The sequence below is a fragment of the Ovis canadensis genome, chromosome 10 (genome assembly GCF_042477335.2).
Source record: "Ovis canadensis isolate MfBH-ARS-UI-01 breed Bighorn chromosome 10, ARS-UI_OviCan_v2, whole genome shotgun sequence".
In the NCBI taxonomy this organism is placed as follows: Eukaryota; Metazoa; Chordata; class Mammalia; order Artiodactyla; family Bovidae; genus Ovis; species Ovis canadensis.
Window position 1 is genome coordinate 62,039,092 of NC_091254.1, and position 23,048 is coordinate 62,062,139.

Sequence of the window (23,048 nt, forward strand, 5' to 3'; positions counted from 1 at the left end):
TTTTTTGTTTAATGACTGGAAATCTTTATTCCTTCAGAAACTAGTAACATTTATTGAATGTCACCACCTGTTTGGTGATTTACTAGATAACCACTCAAGGTATTTTATTAAGTAAGCACTCAAATTATTTTTACTTAACAAAAGTAAAAAGACTTTTCATGTTGGAATTGTTTCATTATGAATTAAAAACTTAGAAAAACATTCTCAATTAATATCTTCCCTAAATTTAAATGAATCAAATGACAATACTAAGCTAAGCACTGTCATTACCTTTAAAATCTAAGTTTTCTGAAAGTTTTACTTTTCAATCAATATGATCTGGGTCACACTATTAACTGCCACTCAACTTCATGTTTAAAAAAAGAAAATATTCTTTGTTAAAGAGCAGATTGACAACACGTTTTCCATGTTCTTACAAAAAACAAGATTCTGACATGCATAATGAATCTAAATCAAAAATCCACACATGGTAGCGGAAATTCTGTCAACTTTCAGTCTAATACAACATAAATCCACAGTTATTTTGCATAAACAATTCAAAATTTAAGTTTATAATGGAAATGTCAACAAGTCTTAACTACAACATTACTACTGATGGGTTCCACTATAGTTCACCCAGGCACAGCAGATGTGCACATCTGATGGACAGACTGCTTAGAAAATTAAAGCTATCAGAGCTATAAATTAGGAATACATAAATATGAACACAGCAATGCCAAAGCATTAGAGCGGTTAAAGAAAAAAAAAAAAGATGTGATGTAAACACAACTGATAGTTTTCTCTGTAAGCCACTTTCCACTGATTTAGAAAGCTATGGTTTTATAATTCTTTTAAAAAGGACAATGTTTCCACATTGCTACATGCAGTGATTTCATTGTATGTTCTTGACTACAACGCAATCTTCAATCTTCTTACACAGCTTGACATAGCTCATCAGGATTTCTTCAGGAAGTCAGCTTGTCATATTTTCAGCAGCCTAGAACAAGAAAGTATGATTCAGTAAAACAAAATCATGGGGGGGGGAAAAAACACCATGGAAATAAATTTGTCAATATTGCACTGTCATTAACAAACAACTCTTCCCCCACATATAGCAAAGCACTTTTATCAGCACAATGCAGAAGCGTTCACTTTTTGCAGGACATTATTAGAACTACCATTTGGACTGACTGCTAGGCTAACAGTAGAAAATTATTGTGTTTGTGCTCAGTCACTCAGTTGTGTCCAACTTTTTGTGAGCCCATGGATTGCAGCCCGCCAAGCTCCTCTGTCCATGGAATTTTCCAGGCAAGAGTACTGGAGCGGGTTGCCACTTCCCATTCCAGGGGATCTTCTCAACCCAGGGATTGAACCTGCGTCTCTTGAGTCTCCTGCATTGGCAGGTGAAGTTTTTACCACTGCACCACATGGGAAGTCCAAATTGTGACATAATCTTAAATAACAGTTAATGTAAAAATATAACAAGCACTACTTGAAAAATTAACTTATAGAAGTCCTCATCCACAGTCTTTGTTAGTTTGTTTCTGTATTGTTTCATTACAGTGCAAAAAGGGAATTAAGAATGAAAAAGATCTGTTATGCTGTAATGCAAAGGAAAAAAAAAGGCAAAAGAGGAATAATGAATTCGTGGCTAACACAGCTTTACCTAAACCAGCATCCATTACCCTTTCCCTGATTACTCTGTAGAAATTTCCACACACCATTATCATTCATCAGAAAATTATTTTATATGCATTTCTAAAAGATAGGATTTAAATAGGCAATTTCTCAAGGCCAAATATGGAAATACTGAATTTAAATAAAAGTACATGGTAAACTCAATTCATTTACATTTCAACCTCCTAATTAAAACTTGTTTTTTAATATTCAGTTCAGAGATCCTTCAAGGAAATTCCTTAAGATACCTGGAAAGTCGTAGGTAACTAAGTATGAAACATTCTTGTCAACAAAACCTCCCATGTTTTGCTATATAATGGTTGTTCATCTTTCTCTTCTTGGGTTTACTATTCACAAGAATTAGAACCTGATCCCATTTTCATACTAATTTTAGAGGTTCCCCTTCAAGATAGAAGGCAACATGTCTTTTCATTTGAATTAGGCAAGCCGTCAACCTTGTAGAGCATTCATGTTAAATGGGTGCAGAACTACTTTCCAGTTGAAAGGAAGACAGCAATGGCATCCTAGAAACTCAAACAGTTTCCAGACAGTCATTAAAGACTCCAAAAGTGTATACACAGCGGTTCTGGGGAAAACCCACATCCGAGGTCTTCTCTCCAAACTTTCCATTGCCCAAGTTTATTCCCTCCTTTGAGGATGGATGGGGACATGGGACTTACTTCATCCCTCATTTCTCTGCCAACTACAAATTCTACAGTGCCAGTGTCCTCATGCTGCAGTGAGGAGATACATCACATACTCTGAGGTATCTGGTAGTACAGGACAGCTTCAAAAGAAAACACAAGGCTTAGTGCGTTTGAAGTCACCGATAGTGTATAATTCAAGGTACCATGGCAAGAAAGTAGAAAATATGGGAAAATGAGTTTTGCCCACAATTTCTGAAATCAGAATCTATAAATGACTGCCAACACATAAATACTAGCTTTGAGGAAACAACACAAAAATTCAGTGTTGATAAAAGTAACATTCATAAAAATAAAGTCTTGTTTTTAAAATAAATACACGTGATTAACAATTCTACTTATGCTGCAGCAAATAAACATAAGGCAATCTGTCTACCACTGTTAAGAAATTTATCTATCTGGGTGACACACAACTAGCTGCTTTTACTATAATATACGCACACACATATTTATGCATACATATAAAATACAACACCTATATACAAATCTAAAAGATTTGAAAGAGAAAAACAAAATAATTAGCAAAATTATTATAATTTTCTTCATATTTAAGAACAGAAGAAAAAACTATGTTTCAGATCAACAATTCCTTGCAACATTTCATCACATCTGTGATTTATATTGTACATGGTCTAAAACAGATGAGTACCATATAATTAAATTCTAATCACTAGGATTTCTAGGTAAAGATAATACAATGCAGCAAGAAGAGTTTCTCCTTACTCTATTTATCACACTAAGAGAAATAAACAAAAAATATGCAGAAAAAAATTCATGAGCAGCAACCACACAAGAGAGAGAACCTATGCATATTAAGGCAGTAAGGCTGGGGCAGGGTAAGGCGGTCAAGAGAAGACAGGTGTGGCTGAGTGCAGTTCTGAACCAACCAGCTCCCAACCCAGATCCAGCAGGAGCAGTTAGGAGAGAACAGACTTTGATCTGCAGAGAATCAACCTGAGGAAGTTTATTCATTTTTAATTCAATGAGATTAACTATAATATTTTTATTTTCAAAGTAGCATGAGACCAGCTAGAATGATGTTAACCAAATATTATCAGGGGTTATCTACTGGTGATCTTGAATGATTTTTGTTTCCTTCTTTGTATTTTCTGATCTAAATATTTAAAAATTACCAACATGTATTACTTTTATACAACTTAAATAGATTTCAAACATTACTTTCAAGAAAAAGTTCTAATGAACATTTCTTCTTTACTGGAAACTTTTCACGATCTCTTCCCCTACCTAGTTTTAGAAAGAGTCAGGTATACCAATTTTAGATTATGGGAGAAATGTGTTTTAAGAGGCTTTGTGGGTGTATGAGACTGATTTTCCATTCAAATGGGCAACACTTTCTGATTTTTGTTCAACTTAATTGTAGTAAGTCCCCTACATGGAAATGAGTTCTTTTCTGAGAGTGTCCAATTTGTTCATAAGTCCAACAAAGTTAGCCTAGGTACCTAACCGACACAATATGGTACTGTACTATAGGTTTATAATAGTATTATTATAACTGTATAACTGTATTTTAGGTTTATAATACTTTTCACACAAATAATACATAAAAAACAGACACAAAAAATAAAGAAACATTTTGAATCTAACAGTGCGGTACCGTGCAAAGTATAAGACAATGGCTGGCATATAGGGAATGGCATTGAGTGGACAGGCAAGAAGAATTACTAATGGTGAGGGAGAGGATGTGCAAGATGGTAGAGCTGAAGGATGGTCAGCAATAGGAGGCAGAGGGCAAGCTGCAATTTCACTCACACCTGACGTTCACAACTTGAAAGTTTGCTATGTAGGGGAGTTACTGCATTGACTTTGCCTTCAGAGTTCATTAAAATCCACTGGATGTGGAATAACCAGGACATCAAAGCTGAAAAAGTTATGTTAAACAGGCACTTCTGAATCTCCTAATACCTTGGTTTTTATTCTAAGAAGCTATGTTATCTGCCCCCTACCTGTCCAGCTAGGTTTCTTGTCTCCAGTTCCTTCACATCAGTCAATCTGCATTAATACAAAAATCTCTTGCTATTCTGCCTTCTTATTCTCTTTCAAACTCCAGCATAGCTGAATAAAAATTTTTGTGGTTGTGGAAGATGTATATTAAGTAAATTCTCTTCCACTGAAATTTCAGAAATTTACTAATAATAGGCTATGATACCTGTTATTTTTAAAAACAGGGTTATGAGACAGTATTAAGCCAGGGAAGGTACTTGGGCTCCAGTCCACTGGTTTGGTTCTAATCATTTCCTGCTTTTTTAAATAGCAGGCTCAGATATTTTTTAGAACTTACTGTAGGCAGAAACTTAGCAGTTAACAACCCTGACGTCAGAAGGTCTGAGCTCAAATCCTAGCTCAACCACTGAACTGGAAGTCTTGGGAGAAGTGAGTTAGCACCAAAGCTTCAGTTTCCTTAGGGGTAAACTCTTACTAGTCGTCACAGTAAACATCCGTGCATTGACTATAAAGGAAACAATGCAGCGAGAGTCCTCAGTGCAGAGTTTAGCAAAAGCAGAGTAAATACTAGCTATTCTTACTGTATTATGTAGTTATTTTTCTTTCTCTCATATGAAAGCAACAGTTATTGAGTTAAAAAAAGGAATATAAGTTGCTAGACAACACAGGGAGCTTAACTTGGTGCTCTGTGATGGGATGGGAGGTGGGTGGGTGGTTCAAGAGGAAGGGGACTTGTGTGTATTTGTGGCTGATTCAAGCTTTGCATGGCAGAAGCCTCAGTTCAGTCGCTCAGTTATGTCCAACTCTTGGTGATCTCATGAACCGCAGCACGCCAGGCCTCCCTGTCCATCATCAACTCCCGGAGCTTACCCAAACCCATGTCCATTGAGTTGGTGATGCCATCCAACCAGCCTACACAATTGTAAATTGTGTTTATTACACAACTGTAAAGAAATTATCCTCCAATTAAAAATACATTTAAAAAAGAAATATAAAATTTGAATAGTTTTCATAATTACTTAAAAATTCTGATTAGAAGCCTTACATGTATATCTGACAAAAGTTCATTTCCAAAATATTTAAGCAAAGACTACCCACAAAGAAGAATAGGACAGATAACCCAGAAAAATGGGCAAACTACATGAAAAGATATTTCACAAAAGAAAATGCCTCCCCCCCAAATTCATTTGATCTCACTGGTACTCACAGAAATGCTAATACACAAGGAGAAGTCCAAACACACTTACCAGAATGACTAAAATTAAAGAACACTCACAATAATAAGTATAGAGAAAGATGAGAAGCAAGGGAAATTCATTTGCTGCTGGTGGGAATACAAATTCATATAACCACTGTAGTAAAGTCTGGCCTTAATTCCTCAAGTTGAAGATACACAGAAGCTATGATTCAGCAATTCTAGTTCTAGATACACACTCAACAGAAATGCCCACATACATGTATCAGAAGACATAGACAACTAAGCTCAGAGCAGCATGTTCATGATAGCTCTGGACAGGGAGCAACCTAATACCCATTCATAGTAGTAAGGATAAATAAAAGTACTACATTTGTATGAAACATGATTATTACAGTGAAAAGGAATGCACTACAGCTGCATACAACAGAAATGAACCTCACAAAAACAATGTCAGATGAAAGAACTCAGTGGAAAAAAGAAACTGTGCTGTCAAATCTCACAGCAAGTTAAAAATTTTTTCACAAAATTAAACTGGTGTTTAGAGATCCATGCTTAGTCAGTGAAAATGTTAAAGTCTCTATCATAAAAATTAGGAGAGTAGTTACTGGAATGGGGAGCAGGAAAGAGAGGTTAGTGATAGGAGAGCATAAGGGAACTTCTAGGGTGCTGACAATGAGAATTGTACTTATGATACATTTTTGCTCTGTAAATGTGCCTTGTTTACCTCTTGGTGTTAGATTTAATAAAAAAAAAAAAAGTTTTAAAAAGCACAAAACCAATGACCCAGATTATTTGAATTTATCAGAGAGTAACTTAATCTGAGATGGGTAAACTGCATGTCTCCTCAAAGGAAAGACAAAAGGGTAGAGGATAAGTTACTTCATCCTTGGACAAGTTTTAAGAAGGACTAACTTAAGTGTTCATATGCTGCTGCTGCTAAGTCGCTTCAGTCATGTCTGACTCTGCGAACCCATAGACGGTAGCCCAACAGGCTCCGCCGTCCCTGGGATTCTCCAGGCAAGAACACTGGAGTGGGCTGCCATTTCCTTCTCCAATGCATGAAAGTGAAAAGGAAAGTGAAGTCACTCAGTCGTGTCTGACTCTTCGCAACCCCATGGACTGCAGCCCACCAGGCTCTTCTGCCCTTGGGATTTTCCAGGCAAGAGTACTGGAGTGGGGTGCCATTGCCTTCTCCAAAATGTTCATGTGAGTTTAATGAGTTTAACACTCAATATGAGTGTTACATAAATATGGAAATAACATCATGTGAGATTTTAAATAGGAGTGTGTGCAAACAAGAAAGGGAACACAACACCTTTACTGTTTGCAATCTCAGCAATTAAAAGGTGGTTGATGCGAATTTGAAAAAAGGTGGTCCTCTGGGTCCACGCTGGCAACACAGCCCATCTGGCCTCAGCAGTTCTTGGCCTCTGGACTACTCTTCCCTTTCCTTCAAGGATGTGCACACACTAACAGCTCCATCAGCCGCCTATAGAACCCCAGAAGTATGACAGCCTTTCTTCATCCCTTTAAGTCAAGCTAGCCTGATTTTGTACTGAGATGTTCACTGTATCTGAATCACACAACCTAATCTCTTCACCAAAAGGTTATCTAGCTACACTCTCAGCCTTCTTTCCAGAGATCTATCTGGGTAGGCTGAGAGCTTCCCAAAGTGAGCGCTGGTTTCTTTTTACTTATTCCTTCCTCAATTTCCTATTCCCCTTACATTTTACCATAAGCAGCAAGGAGAAACCAGGCCCTACTTTCCATGCTTTGGAAATTTCCTTAGCTAAATACCCAAGTTATTGCTTACAAGTTTTATTTTCCTTCCAACAGCAGAATATAATTCAGCTGAGTGCTCTTTATACCGAGGATGGCCTTTCCTCCAGGGTCCAACACCCGAGGTTGTTCATTTCTGTCTGAGACCTCAGACAGGCACCTTTCACGTTCATATTTCTAACAAGATTCTATTCATAATGATAGACATATTCTCTGAGATGACTGATGCTCTTTTCGTTCTGAGCTCTCACTAGAATCACCTTTAATGTCTATCATTCTACCAAATCTTTAAGGCCATCCAGGCTTTTATTATCAAGCACCCTAAAACTTTCCAACCTCTATCTATTACCCAATTCCAAAGTCACATCCACATTTTTATGTATTTCTTATAGCAGCACTCCACTTTCCAATAGTAAACCTAAATTAGATTTCTAGGGTTGCAATAAACATGTACCATCAATTGGGTAGCTTACAACAGAAAATTATTCTCTAATAGTTCTGGAGGCAGAAGTCCTCTGAAGGCTCTAGCAGAGTATCCTTCCTTGCCTCTTACCTTCTGGTGGCTGCCAACAATCCTTGGCCTTCTTTGTCTTGTAAACACCATCACTCCAATCTCTGTCTCTGTCATCACAGAGCATCCCCTCTGTGTCCTCACAGGGTATGTGCTTTGTATATCTGTGTCCAAATTTCTCTTGTCTTTATAAGGACACTGGTCATTAACCCATTATGATCTCATGGCAATTTGATTATACCTACAGATACATTATTTCCAAACATGGTATATTCACAGGTGTTGCACACTTAAGCATATCTTTGGGGGAGGGGGGCAGAAACAATATCACCCCCAACACAAGCAGAATTCTAAACATAATCAGAGACTTTTACAAAAAGACAACATGGTTCAGATAGAGTATTTTGTGATCTGAACATACACTACTAAGATCCCGGCCTTCAGAATTTCTCCTGATGACAGATGTTAGTTTAACCTTGTTTAGAATTATTCACATAAAATTTCAGCATTAATTGTTTTCTAAACAAAAGCATTTTCATTCAGAGTGAGTGAACATATGAATCTCTACCTTTAAGGCTTCTGTGGCCTTGCGAAGTTCCTTAATAACTGATGATAAAGCTTCTGGGTTAATTCCTTGTTCACAAAGCCGCACACATATAGACAGAGTTTCCATATCTAATCCAGTATTCAAAATTCTTGAAATCTCAAGTAGGACTGGAAAAAGACAAGAAAATTTTAAGAATAAAATCTTGTAACATTTAAAAAATGCACGTGAATACCTCTGTTTTTAATTCATATAATGTTGTATAACACCAAAGAACAGCACAGCATTCCTAGATTTGGAAACCGGGATGTAATACTGGAAAACCGGCATGTAATACTGCCCTTACTTAGCTCTAGAAACTTACAAATAAATTACAACCTCCCTCCACATAACTTTTCTATATCTTGGTTTATATTCTACTACTCATTTAGTATCTATCTAAAATTCACATACCATAGTCCAGATTATTCCGAACATTTTCCCACTTTTTAGCATTCTCTTACAATGTAATTTAATCATTCATGTAATATTCCATTTTAAGGAAATAACATATATTACTTAACTGCTCTATTTTGTTATGTGGGTCTCCTGTTTCCCTGATGAAAATAATACCATGACAAATATCTGTACATAGGAACTTAATTTTATCAGAATAAATTCCTAGAAGTGGAACTGCTTAGTCAGTAATATACCATTTGGATTTTGATATGAGCTGTATGAAAATAACACTTTATTTTGGGATGAACAGACAAATGAACAATACTAAGCCACCTTTAATTTCAGTCTAAGTCCTTTTGAAAACTTTCATAATATTCATGATTTTTGTGATATGGGCCTGTTCCACTTTTTCATACTTCATATTCATTTTCATCTTGAGAAGTTCAATTTGTTTAAAAAAAAAAAAAAAACCTCTCTTCCATTCCTATACTTAACCTGAACACATGGAGTACCGTTCTAATGTTTTCACCTGCTAATCCTAACATCTGTATCAACTGAGGATCAGTTTTAACAGATTAAAATTTTCTTATCATCAGTCACATTCTTCTGTTTTTGCATACCTAATAATTTCTGACTGGATGCCAGACATTGTGAATTTTACTGTGCTGGGTGTTTGACAGTTTTGTATTTCTATACATATTCTCAAGCTTTGTCATGAGATATAGTTATCTAGAAACAGTTTGATCCTTTGGTATCTTTTTGGGGTACTTTCCTTGCACACTGATCAATGCCATGCTGAATACCTGAGGGAGAACATTCCATGGACCTCCAGAATTCTCTCTAGGTGCAGGCTCTTTCCTCTCAGGTACTCTGTCTTAAAAACTCTGCCTGCCTTGGTCTCCCTGGACCCTAAACTCCTGCTCAACTCAAGGTATCTGCTGGGTTTTGCCTCAGTTACTCCCATCCTGCCACTGCACTGCAGCCTTGAAGGCAAAATCTTAAAAAAAAAAAAAAAGAATATCTGATCTTGTCATATTCCTGTTTTAAATGTAGTAGCTTCCAAGAGTTCTCAAATCTTCAATAGGGCCTTAGTATATTCTCCTGTCTGGCTCATCTCACATTTCACAACCATAATTACACTGTCTTTACATGAGCCTTTCAGTCTCATTTACCAAGTTCTTCCCAGTGTAAGACCTGGGGAGAAGGAGTCCAGATAAGTTATTGCAATTATGCAGAGACTGGTAGGTGGCATGGACAGGAGAGATTAATACAAAAGGTCAAATCTGAGATGAGTGAAGAACTGAAGAAGCTTAGTGAAGGATAGAGGTAGGGGAGACCTCACATGAGAAAGCAAGGGGATTGATGGTGGGAGCATGGGCTATATGTTTGCTTCACCAACACTGCCTTGCACACTGTGGACTCTCTTTACTTCTTTTGCTAGTTTACAACTTGATACAAGTCAACTGTGTATTGAAAATATTTGGGAAAAAAAATTCTTGGCAGGCAGATTCTTTACCACTCAGTCACCTGAGAAGCCCCTATACAAGAGGATGAATGTGGGTTATATGCAAACACTTAGCCATTTTATATGACAGACTTGAGCACCCACAGATTGTGGTATGGGTGGGTGGGTGAGGGTGCCTTGAACCCAATTTCCCGGCAAATACTGAGGAACAACTGTATCACACTGAAGCCTCAAGTAGGGAAGAAGGAAAGTTTAATCACCATTGCCAAAAACATAATTTGTTGTTACTGTCGCTAAGGCTAAGTCATGTCTTACTCTTTTGCAACCCCATTGACTGTAGCCCGCCAGACTCCTCTGTCCATGGGATTTCCCAGGCAAGAATACTGGAGTGGGTTGCCATTTCCTTCTCCAGGGATCTTCCTGACCCAGGGATCAAACCCATGTCTCCTGCATTGGCTTATGTAGGTCAGCCCAGTCCCTTGGGCAAGTTAAAGTTCTATTTCTGGCAATGCGAGTGGAGAAAGGTGGGATTATTAAAGGACTGCATTGAGGACTTTTTCAGTTGAGTGTGTGGTCAATTCTTAACAGTGAAAGTGTCCCTATGTTTCCCTTTGTGCCTCAATCATTAGAGACAGCCTGGAAAATATTTCATTAACTTTGCAAAACTACACATTTTGACTGACTGTTTTGGACTCAATTATGATTCAGGAGATGTCAGTTTGATCCCTGGGTTGGGAAGATCCCTTGGAGGAAATGGCAACCCACTTCATTATTCTTGCCTGGGAAATCCCACGGAGAGACAAGTCTAGAAGGCTACAGTTCGTGGAACGGCAAAGAGTCGGACATGCCTGAGTGATTGATCATGCATGCATGGCATGATAGCAGCTAGTTCCAATGGACATGACAGGACCTAACTGCCACATTTAACACATGTTGATACACTGCCAACCTGGGGCTTTCCTTTTTACCTTCTGATTTGGGGACACACTGTGTATAGAGGAGCAGTGTTCTCTACTTTGCACACTCTCTCCGCCAGTGTTGGTTGAGAAAAAATAATCTGGTCTTTCTTCACTTTTTCATATTCTAACACTATAATCTGCAGTTCTGCCTGTGAAAACCTTGATGATGCAGCCAATTAAAAACAATCAGTTCTCATTTCTGTATCAGTAGTTTCATCAGAGAGAAAATGTGGGCTTTCTATTCAAATGGAATCCTGTGCCCATATAATAAGGAACAGTTAATATAAGAAAACTGACTAGAAGTCAGGCCTCAAATACACTTCACACTGTTCAGAAACCACATTGGCTTCCAAGCAAAGATGTAAGACAATAATGGTGTACACTAGTCTCTATGTACACAAATCCACTTACAAAATAAAACTAATAAGTTCTGCTATTTCAAGAAGGATGGGAAAATAGGCTGAATATGGTATTAACAAAATTCCATTTTTCAGAAAAAGACAAAAGCAGACACTGAGTAAAATATTAGAAGCAAAGACTCTTAATAAAAAAAAATTCTTTGAAAAGCGAAGCAGCAGCGAGTGCAAAGAAAATCATAAGCTTTATCACAAGTCCTCATAAAGAAGGAGCTCTAATAGGAAGTGGAGCCTATAGTGAAAGAGCCAGAGATAGGACATGAAGGCTGACACTGCTTAATGAGAATTTCACGGTTTGAAAGAGACAGCAGTTCATGTGGGTATCCCTTGGAAAACGCAAAAAAGCAAAACTTAACATCTATCAAACACACATATACAGATGCAGGCAAATAAAATGGGGACAACAAAAGGGGTCGCGGAATGATGTTTATACACAAAAACAGTGCAAGAACTACCTGTTAATGGTCACCTTCGAGATACCTTTATCAGGTTATCTTATTTAAATATTTACAATAATCCTAGGAGGTAGTAGGGGGCTTCCCTGGTGGCTCAGACGGTAAACAATCTGCCTGCAATGCAGGAGACCTGGGTTCGATCCCTGGTTGAAAAGATCCCCTGAAAGAGGGCCTGGCAACCCAAGCCACTCCAGTATTCTTGAGCGAAGAATCCCATGGACAGATGAGCCTGGCCGGCTACAGTCCATTGGGTCGCAAAGAGTCGGACATAACTGAAGCGACTTAGCACTCACACAGCACGAGGTAGCAGTCTTGTTTCACTGGGGTAAAAAAAAAAAAAAGCAGGCTCAAAGATGTTTAAACGACTTGTCCAAGCCTACACCAGGGCTATAAAGTGGCAGAGCCGGCAATAGAAAGAAAGGAAAGACAGGGTAACTCCAAGACACTTTTTTCCTCTATTACTTGCGGGCAGTTTTTACCTGCGTGCTCCCTGCTGCAAAACAGGTAAATACGCCCACGGTCTCCGGACACCGGCATCACCGGCTCCAGGACTAAACGGGGGCAACTCTGATTAAAGCACAACTTGTTTCTTCAAGGGGTAGGTATTTAACATGCTCCCGCTGCAGCGCAAGGTACAAGGAGGGATGGAGCGGTGATCAAACACAGGAAGCCACTGTCTGCAAGGAGCTCACAGTCTGGGGCGCTTCGGAGGCGCTCCCCTCACTGGATGCGGCGCGCGGGGTGGGCAAGGCGCGCGAGGCCGGCGCAGGAGAAGGGATGCGGGGGAACTGGCGCGGGGACCAGGCGTGGCATGAGCTCGCGCGAGGAAGGTCGCGGGGACTGGGCGCGGGAGAGGGCGCGAAATGAGCACTCGGGAGAAAGCCCTCGAGGCGGGAAACAGGCGACGCGCGGGGTCCGTTGCGGGAGGGACCAGGCGCGCGCCGGGCTGACGTGAGACCACAACGCCGTGCGCGCGACAAACTACGCAGGAACGGAGAGACGACTCTCAAAGGATGGGGCCATCAGCTCTGGAGGGTCCCTTAGAAGCATCTCCAAAGATGCCGAGCGGGGCAGGAAGTGGACCTGAAGTCCTCGTGGGCCCAGCCCCGCCCCAGGGCCTTGGCTCTGGGGAACAGAGGCAAGGTAAAGGGGGCGAAACGGGCACTCACTGTCCATGGTCTCCCTCACCGCATTCAGATTCGCTGCCGCTGCCGCCGACCCGGCGCCACTGCTGCTAGCCATGGCGGAGGCCGAGGGAGGCGGGCGAAGGGCCTGACCCGGAACTGGAGCACCTTCCTTTCTCCTGGGCAATCACACCGCGCGTTCCGGGCTCACGCCGGCAGGCTCCGCCTCTCGCGCTGTTCGCCAGCGTGAGGCTGCGTTGATTTGAATTTGGAGCCGCGATACTCTGGGCAGAACGCGAAGCGAGGAGTTGCCATTCGAATTTACTACGCGGCCTCGCTGCGATTGGCTGGTTCGCGGACAGCGGTACGACGTCATTGGCCAGTCGCGCACAAGGCCCGTGCGCTGGTTGGCCTGAGACAGCGCGGAAGCGGGGAGTTAAAGAGTCTGTGCCTGTCGTGGGAGCTTACCCGGCACCGTCGGGAGCGCCCTGGAGTCGCTTTGGGGGGGCTTCCTTTTTATATACACAACTAGGTATGTTCTTTGTGATTCCTGGCCTTTCCTCCTGTCTCGAGTTGGAGAACTCCCTTTGCCCGGCTCTGAACCAGCTGCACGCTCGCCTGGGAATGAATGAGAGCTACCGGGGAGTGGGTGTGGAAGAGGGGGCCCCAGAGAAGAGTGATCGAGTAGGGATGGGAATGACACTGGCGTCAGCGTTCTCCTTTGCCTGTCATCCGAGGAGGCTAGCTACACATCAGCCTTCCATGGAGTGGGTTCTTTTCTCTAGTTGTACTGCCCCTCACTTTAACGGGAAATAATGTCGTCTCGCTTCCATCGTGGGAGGGTGGGGGTCTTAGCCAAAGGCTAAGGGTGTTTGAGAAGAGGCAATCCAAAGCGGTTAATTTCGTAGCCCTAATCAGTCATTTCTTTTCTGATGGGGGCTAAAGTGCAAGACAGGCACCTATGTACAAAGGGACCAGAGTTTTCCTCGTCTCTTATTTGCTACTGTTGTTCTGTCGCTCAGGCTTTTCCGACCCTTTGGGACCCCCGTGGACTGCAGCACGCCAGGCTTCCCTGTCTTTCATCGTCTCCTGGAGTTTGCTCAAACTCATGTCCATTGAGTTGGTGATGCTATAAATAACTGTTTAGTAACTGCAGTTTGCTGGGTAATTGCTGGGCTGTTGGAATTACGTACAAAGTGTTTGTTTACAGACTTGAGATAATAAAAAGCTGTAGGTCCACTGTTCTTTAGCAGGAAAAGGTTTTGTGCCTATTAGAACGTTTAGTTGTCCCGAAGGGGGAACTCACCTCATTCACATTCGGTTGAGTGCTACTTACAAACCAGTTGACTTCTCTGAGCTTGTTAAGTCTCCTGCAAAATTCTGTCACTAATACTTTACCTACCCTTCTAGCTTTCAAGATTATTTAGAGCATCACACTTGTGTAAACTACAAAAAAGCCCCAGGAGCTTAAGTTTTGAGTTAATTCTTTTTGTGAAATGTATGTTTGGTAATGGGGCTTCCCTGGTGGTTCAGCAGTAAAGAATCCGCTTGCCAATGGCAAGGGTCGTGCATTCGATCCCTAGATGGGGGAGATCCCCTGGAGAAGGAAATGGCAACCCACTCCAGCATTCTTGCCTGGGAAATCCCATGAACAGAGGAGCCTGGTGGGCTATACTCCATGGGGTCGCAAAAAGTTGGACTCCACCTGGATGCTAAACAACAACAACCTTTGTTGAATACACTTTAGTTGTCAAAATGAATGTCTGTGGAACTTTGTACTTTTATTATATATACTTATGATTTCTTTTTAGTTTTTCCTCTGTGCTATGGGAGATGTCAAAGAATCAAAAATGCAAATAACACCTGAAACTCCAGGAAGGATTCCTATTTTAAATCCTTTTGAAAGTCCTGGTGATTATTCTAATCTCCATGAACAAACTGTCTCCAGTCCTGTTTTTAAATCGACAAAATTACCGGTAAGTTAGTCTCAACTACTTTTTCCGAATAACTTTAAATGTCAGTCTTTCTTTACAAGTGGTAAACTGGAGTGCACTTTTTAATTCTAATGGTTATTGGTTTTTATAATATAGTGACTGGACTAAAAATGACTTAGCTAGTTATACGAATATTATATATACTAGCTATACTAATATTCTTTTGGATTTTTGCCACCCAGTCTTAGCTTTCAACTTGCTTTTTTTTAGTTAGCATGTTTCTCACAGCTGTGGGTGCCACTAGTTACTATGTTGATGGTCTAAGTACTAATACCATAATAGAGAAGAAACTATTTCGTCTAATTATTTTCAGGTATTCAGCACATTTTATTTGAATGGTATGTGTCAGGTACAGTTCTTTCCTGCAGAGGTTACATCTCGAACAAGTCAGAGTCATAAAACACTAATTCTCAGAGAGCTTGTACTCTGTACCAGGGGTCAGCAAACTTTTTCTGTTAAGGGCCAGATAGTAAATATTTTAGGCTTTGCAGATTATCTGGTTGCTGTTACAGTTACTCACCTCTGCCTTGTATTATAGAAGCAGCCATTGGTAGTATATGAACAGTAAATGTGGCTGTGTTGCAGTAGAGCTTTATTTATGGACACTGAAATTTGAATTTCATTTATAATCTTCACATGTGAGATGCTAATATTATTTTGGATTTTTGTCACCCATTCTTAGCTTGCAGATTGTTTGAAAACAAGTCAACCTGTACTCTAATGAGATAGACAAGGCTAAACTGGCAACCTCAAGAGAGTATGTAATGTGCTATAACAGAAGGCTGATATGGAGGGAAATAGTCTCTTTAACATATTAGGGAAGGCTTCCTCTCTTTAGCTTCTTTTTACTGTTATTGACTACAATGGAGAAGTTCTTTTGAAGTTTGATCTTCTGATTTAGCAAATTATCTAGAAAACTGCAAACTGTGTGGCTTTTGATGCTACTAGCTACACGTGCATATCTACATGCAGCTAGTTATGCACTAGAGGAAAGTTTTACAGTTATACACTTTATATTGAGTCATTATGTGACCTCATGATTTTAAATTGAATGGTATTCAATTTTATTTAATCTTAATAAAAATAACAAAATGACTGCAACTTAATCCTCAAAGCAAGAATGCATGACAGACATCTTGGATTTTTAAGCCTGATTTTTCAAAAATATATTCCAAATTTACCAATTAGAATTTGGTTTGGTTTACAAATTCTAATTGTAGAGTTACAAAAATAAACTTTTGGTTTATTGGATCGTTGAATACAGAAAAGCAGCACTGGTTACCACTCATAATTATTTATTGCATATTTTATGAGCTTTTGCAGATATTTTTGTAGTTAGGACTTTGTATAATTTCAATTCATTCCTGGTGAAAGTAAAGGCTTTTGATAACTCTAAGAGATTTTTAGTTTTATTTTGTGTTTTGCATCACTGATGAGAATTATTTGTGGAATTTCTATACCTTTAATATGCTGTGATTTTTCTATTATTATGTAATTTCAGCAGTCACCCAGATGGAATGTCAGGTCAGTTGATTTAGTGTGATCTGCTTACCATTTGCCTTTTAATTTAGTGATAAAGTCAAATATCTGTAAGATTTTTTATATTATAACCATTCACATTGTTTTTGAAGCTGACATTTGAAGTTAGCATTTTGATGCACTGTTATATGCTTTTGCTCATAAGATCACTTTCTTTTGTTAAGACTCCAGGGGAATTTAGATGGTCTATTGATCAACTAGCTGTAATAAATCCTGTAGAAATAGACCCAGAGGACATTCATCGTCAAGCTTTATACCTAAGCCGTTCTCGGTAAGTTTTTCTTTCTTGCTCTTAAGTGTAATAACGTGTTATCAGTCCAAGGTAATGAATAATTCTTTTCCCTTTAATTTTAGAATTTAATCACACAAAGATGTACACGTGTTGAGATGCTCTTGCAAATATTTGTCCTGCTGTTGTACCCCTTCTTCTCTTGACTTGGTAGCTTGGTGACCATCCCCTTGTAATTAATGCTCATCCAAAGTGCTAAAGAAAGGGACTAGAATGGGGATAGAATGTAAAAGGATTTTACTTAACACTAGATGATACCTTTGATAGGGAAAGTGAAAAGTATATCAAAAAGCAAATGTGTCACAAATGAGATGAATTTTTTGTGGTACGCAAACCATATGTCTTATTTTGCCTCCTCTCTTCAGTATGTTGAAACGTGAACAGCCAAGAGAAATTTATAGAGCCCTGTAGGGGACACTGAAGCGGTACAGGAAGTTATTCCTGCCCTTTAGACTCAACAAGTTGTGAAACAACATTTCTATACTAGTAAACCAGGTATTATCTGAGCAGGTTTATGAAAAGACTCTTGGTGTATTTCAGTAAATAGACCTGTAACACAGAAGAGGGGAAAAGGCGCTGATTTTAATTTAACTCATGTAATTCAGTAAATGGTTATGGTTTCTACCGAGGATAGTGAGTATACTCTTAAAACATGTTGATTCATTCTTAGAAATAAGCGCAGGCTTCCAGTGCCTCTTCCTCACTAACCCAAGTTCCCTGTTTCAGAGCTTCCCACCTTTTTCATGCCATGCTACGTATGAGAACTGCAGTTCTCTAAAAAATGAGAAATGCAGGGTATCCTGGTGTAAAGAAATGAGTCTATCCATATTGGAGATGAAGAGTCCCGAGAGTGCTTCCCTTCCTTGCCCGCCAAGGGTCTGTTCAGGGCACACCAATCATACTGAACAGTGTATGTGTTATGCTGGTGTATTGGTTAGGACACCCTGCCCTGTATGACTTCTCAGACCCTCCTGTCATCCAACTCTACAATATTTGGCCAAACTGATTTTCACTGCTTCCAACCATCACCTGCGTATCCCAGGTTGTTGAAGTCCTCTGATGAAGAAGCAGTAGGTTTCTGAATTCAGTATTGCTAGATCAGACCTTACTAATATTGTACACTGTTTTTATGCACTGAGATCTCGATGATGTCCACGATAAGAGGAAGAGCACTGAGTTAGAAGTCTCATAATGGCTGTTCAAATGGAGATATGTGGATTCTAACTGTTGTGTATTTTCTCACAATTCCTGTATTTATAAATCCACTTGATTTTAATTTTTAATACATGTACATTGGGGGCAGGAGGAGAAGGGGACGAAAGAGGATGAGATGGCTAGATGGCATCACTGACTCGATGGACATGAGTTTGAGTGAACTCCTGGAGTTGGTGATGGACAGGGAGGCCTGGTGTGCTGCAAGTCATGGGGTCGCAAAGAGTCGGACACGACTGAGCGACTGAACTGAACATTATTATAAGCTTTGTTAAGGTACAAATTAGATTAAAAAAATTTAGAGAGAAAAAGGTGTCTTACATAGTTATTCATGATAGCAAATACTTTCTCTGGGAAAAGATTAGGGAAGTGGTCCTTCAAGGCTAACTGCTGAGTCCTTGGCAAGTATATGCCTTGTCCTTGAGACCTAGCAATATTAAATCTATAAGTAATAAATTTGTGGTTCTGTAATTGCATATTCTATCAAAGTGGGAAAAAATTCGTTCGGACAAGTTTTATATTTCAAATTTTATAGTGTTGATATTTAATTTCAGAATTAATAATTTTGCCAGTTTATTTAGAACTGTAAGGATGATAGTCTTTTTTTCATTTATGTCAAAAGTAAGATTTGATTCCAGAACTACAACTATGATAATTTTGCTATAATAGAAGAAAAGGAATTTGGACAGTTTTTAGATTTCTGTGGCATGACATACTTCTTAAATTGTGATTAAAGGGCACAGTTTATTCAAATTATTTTATTTCTGTTGTTAATAGTAATTTAAAAATTGTATCCATGTAAGCCTTTTACTAGAAAATATTCCATTCAAACTGTGAATGGAAACGGGGGGGCAGGTAAGGCTAATAGCACAAGGCTGACTCTCCAAATACTGTCATTTACAAAATGTGATAAGATCCCAATTTTTCTTTTAAAATGAGCTTAACATTTGCCAGTTTCTAACGTGGAAGAAAACTATTTCTTTGAAAGGTTATTATTTTAAATGTTCAGTCTGCTGAAGTAATGGTATGGTTATTTTTCTTTTTTATCTCTGCGTAGAATAGATAAAGATGTGGAAGACAAAAGACAAAAAGCCATTGAAGAGGTAACTTGAAACTATTACTGATGGTGAAGCCAGTTAAGCATCAATTCTGCGTGCACAGCACCTCTAAGAGAGGAAGACTTCCTTCACATTCTTTCCTGTCTCAGCTTCCCCAAGCCTGTCCCTTCCCAGTATCCCTCGGAGCTCCCCTAAGACTAGTGTTTTTGAGCTGATCCAGCGTCTTTCATTGTAATAATCTGTTTAATGCTTTTCTCCCCAAGACTGAGTTCTTTTCTGGTCAAAATTCATCTCTTCCTTCTCAGGACCTAGCATAGTTTGTCTTCTTGTGCCTTTGATGAACACGGACCATTGTTTCAAGTGGGAGTAGAGAAAGCTGGATATTTTCAAGCCTTGAAAATCGTGCCTGGCCTCAGGAATGGTTTTATTTTTTGTTCTTGTTAATTCTTTGAATTTTTAAGACGCTGAATATATTTCATGAAATATAGTATACTGTTAAATAGAAAAAGTATATCACAAGATAGTTTTTTGTGTTTTTATAAAGCTAATAAACTAAGCATTTCACTTTTTGCTTTCCTTTTTTTGCTAAAATCCTTTAGAGTGTAAAGGTTGTCTGTCTTAGTTATTTTTCAGAAAGTCTTCAGGCCGTGACAGCGTTTTTTGTCCTTCCTTTTCCCCTTACTAGTCTTCCTCTGCCCTCTTCTATTCGTTAGCTATGCCTGATTCTTCTACACCCCAAAAGACTTGAGCTATGGCATGTTCTGAGATTCAGTGAGCCCCATATTTCAGATATAGCCTGTTTCTTAGGAAACAGTTTCATAAGCTTTACTCCTGCTAAATATTATCTACTTGTTAATCTATCTAATAATTTCAACATTTTCATTCTAATCCAGTCACCTGATTCCTCTCCAGTTGAATGTTCTCAGACTCTTCCCCATTTCCCAACATTTTGGGAAATATGCTTCCTCTTTCAAATTCTCAACTTAATTTTAAAGGGAAATTTAAGAAAAAACTTAAGAAAATTAATTCAGAGTGAAGACTATGGCTAATGTAGCAGAAGTTAATGGATCAGTAGCAAATTCAATTCAAGTTTATATATGTGACATACAGTAAATACATGCACATAGTAAAAACAGAAGAATCCAAACTGCAAAAATAAAAACATAAAATTAAAACAAAGAGCCTCTCATTCCCTGTCCTACTCCTTGAAAGTAATTGCTATTAACATTTCTTAAGTATACTCTCAGATTCATTTTGTGTATATAATAGTTCATGTCCTTTAAATAATTGCACATAAATAGGATCATCATTCTGATACTCTATTGCCTCTTTCTTTTTCTGCTTAATAATCGCTTAGATTTTATTTTTGATTATCAGCACATAGTGATTTTTAGTAAATAGCATAGTATTCCATTGTATGAATGTATCATAATCAAATCCAGCCCCATTGACAGATGTGTAGGTTGTGTTCAGTGTTTTTCTGCAATGAACACACTTGTACATATATCTTTATGGACTCGCTAAATCAGAGGGTTTGTGTTTTCAATTTTGGTATCAGTTCAGTTCAGTCGCTCAGTCTTGTCCAACTCTTTGCGACCCCATGAACTGTAGCACGCCAGGCCTCCCTGTCCATCACCAACTCCCGGAGTTCACTCAAACTCACGTCCATCGAGTCAGTGATGCCATCCAGCCATCTCATCCCCTGTCGTCCCCTTCTCCTCCTGCCCCCAATCCCTCCCAGCATCAGAGTCTTTTCCAATGAGTCAACTCTTCACATGAGGTGGCCAAAGTACTGGAGTTTCAGCTTTAGCATCATTCCTTCCAAAGAACACCCAGGGCTGATCTCCTTTAGGATGGACTGGTTGGATCTCCTTGCAGTCCAAGGGATTCCCAAGAGTCTTCTCCAACACCACAGTTCAAAAGCATCAATTCTATATTTTGCCATATTGCCTTCCCTAAAGGTTGTACCAATTTGTTCTCCTGGCCATGTTATGATACTGCCTATATTCTCATATCTGCAATACTGGCTGTCAGCAAGCTGCTTAAATAATGCTATTCTTACTACTTTAAAATTTTTATCTTGTTATTGGATTTCCATCTCTTTCGTTTTGAGTGAACTTATGCTTTGCTTCATGAGTTTGTGAGTCTTTTATATTCCTTTTTTTTTAGGGGAACTGTATCTCTGCTCCCCATCTCCATTTTTTAAACATCATTTCTTTATGTGTTCATAGGTAGTTTAGTCAGGAAATTAGTTTTTTGTCATAAGTATTGCAAAATACAAAGAAAATTTTTGTGTTACCTTCAAAACGTAGAGTTGGGAGGGCAAAATACTGTACTACTTACTGTATTAGAGTGTTGGTATAAATGTCTTTCCTCTTTTATTCCGATATAAAGTGAATTAAGCCTAATACAGTAATACAGCATTTATCCAAATGCTGTCCCTCCACTTTTGATTACATTGCTGAATGGGAAAAGAAATGTATGTGGTACACCATTATATGCAGGCATTCTACCACACAAATACAAAAGACAGTAAGTCCCTGTATTCGAACCTTCAAGTTGCAAACCAGAACCCGTGCCATCAGCGTCAGGCGTGAGTGAAAGTGCAGCGTGCCCTCCGTCTCCTGTTGCTGATGGTCCCCCAGCTCTCCCCTCTCCCACCTCCTCTCCCTCCTCCAGCCAGTAGCTCTTCTTGTCTTTTCACTTGATGTCAGCTCCTGTATGCCAGCTGTACTATCCTGTAAGATTCAAAATGTTTTCTTAATTTTTTTATTTGCTTTTTCTGTGTTATTTGTGTGAAAAGTATTATACATCTATGACAACACAATACTATATAGATGACTGTGTTAGCTGGGTACCTAGGCTAACTTTGTTGGATTTACGAACAAATTGGACCTGCGAACTTTTTTTGAAATAGAACTCATTCATATGTAGGAGACTCTCTGTAAATACCCTCAGGAGCATAGATATTGTTACATGTAGTAAAATAATTCGCAAGGGATGATTTGGGTTTTTATTTTATTTTTAAATATTTATTTAAGCTTACATAATTTTAATGTTGGCTTTGTTTGACAACTGATCCACAGGATTCCTGAAAAGTTAATAATCAGATTTTGAGAGTCAGGACAAGGTAGCTCCAGCACATCTCCTCTTGGTTTACAAATATATGTCTGTCTTCCTTTCTTCCTTCCCTCTTCATCCTCCCTTTTGTCAACCTCATCCTTCCCTCCAAAAAAGTTTGGGGAGAAATGAAAGATATTTTCTTTGTGAATAATACCTTTAGCTTAATTTGCAAATTTCAAATGTAAGGGGTTGATTTGAAGTTTTAAACTTTCTCTTTATATATACTTTAAATTTCTTCCATTTCACCTTTGCTCACTTGAGCTTTAAGTGTTAAATTTTAAAATATAACTATAAAGTCAGTGTGTAGCATGTTTGATGGTTATTTAGCACAACTACCATTTCCTATTTCATATGCCTAATGGAAGGACTTTTAATTCTCCTAGTTTTTCACTAAGGATGTCATCGTACCCTCTCCTTGGACTGATCATGAAGGGAAACAGCTTTCAGAGTATCATTCCAGTAAATGTGAGTGTATTAAAAATTGTGTGAATAAAACTCATAAAAATAGAAAGCAGTGAATGTAAAACAACATATATAGTGAAGTATCAGTTTATCTGCTTTGGTAGGAAGCTTGCTATAAAATTAAATTTCTGGGATACCAGGTTTAACTATTTAAAAGTAA

General features: G+C 38.9%; 2 protein-coding genes across 4 annotated transcripts in view; one reads left to right on the forward strand and one right to left on the reverse strand.

Annotated features, from left to right (window-relative positions):
- MZT1 (mitotic spindle organizing protein 1) lies at positions 1-13,552 on the reverse strand. Its single transcript, XM_069602338.1, has 3 exons — positions 13,257-13,552; positions 8,379-8,524; positions 1-976 (listed from the first exon to the last, which is right to left on the reverse strand). Exons 1-3 carry the CDS (start codon positions 13,327-13,329, stop codon positions 953-955), a joined length of 243 nt encoding a protein of 80 aa, XP_069458439.1. The 5' UTR covers positions 13,330-13,552; the 3' UTR covers positions 1-952.
- The window catches only part of BORA (BORA aurora kinase A activator), a 27,392-nt gene continuing 17,501 nt past the window's right edge, over positions 13,158-23,048 (forward strand). Inside the window, exons 1-5 of one of the 3 annotated variants that reach the window (XM_069602328.1) lie at positions 13,158-13,230; positions 15,023-15,187; positions 16,909-17,015; positions 19,303-19,348; positions 22,810-22,891. In XM_069602328.1, coding sequence (XP_069458429.1) covers positions 15,038-15,187; positions 16,909-17,015; positions 19,303-19,348; positions 22,810-22,891 — 385 coding nt within the window. In that variant the 5' untranslated portion in view covers positions 13,158-13,230; positions 15,023-15,037. Of the gene's footprint in view, positions 13,231-13,654; positions 13,744-14,233; positions 14,376-15,022; positions 15,188-16,908; positions 17,016-19,302; positions 19,349-22,809; positions 22,892-23,048 lie in introns of those variants that run through there. The other 2 variants (XM_069602326.1, XM_069602327.1) reach the window with 2 other exon arrangements.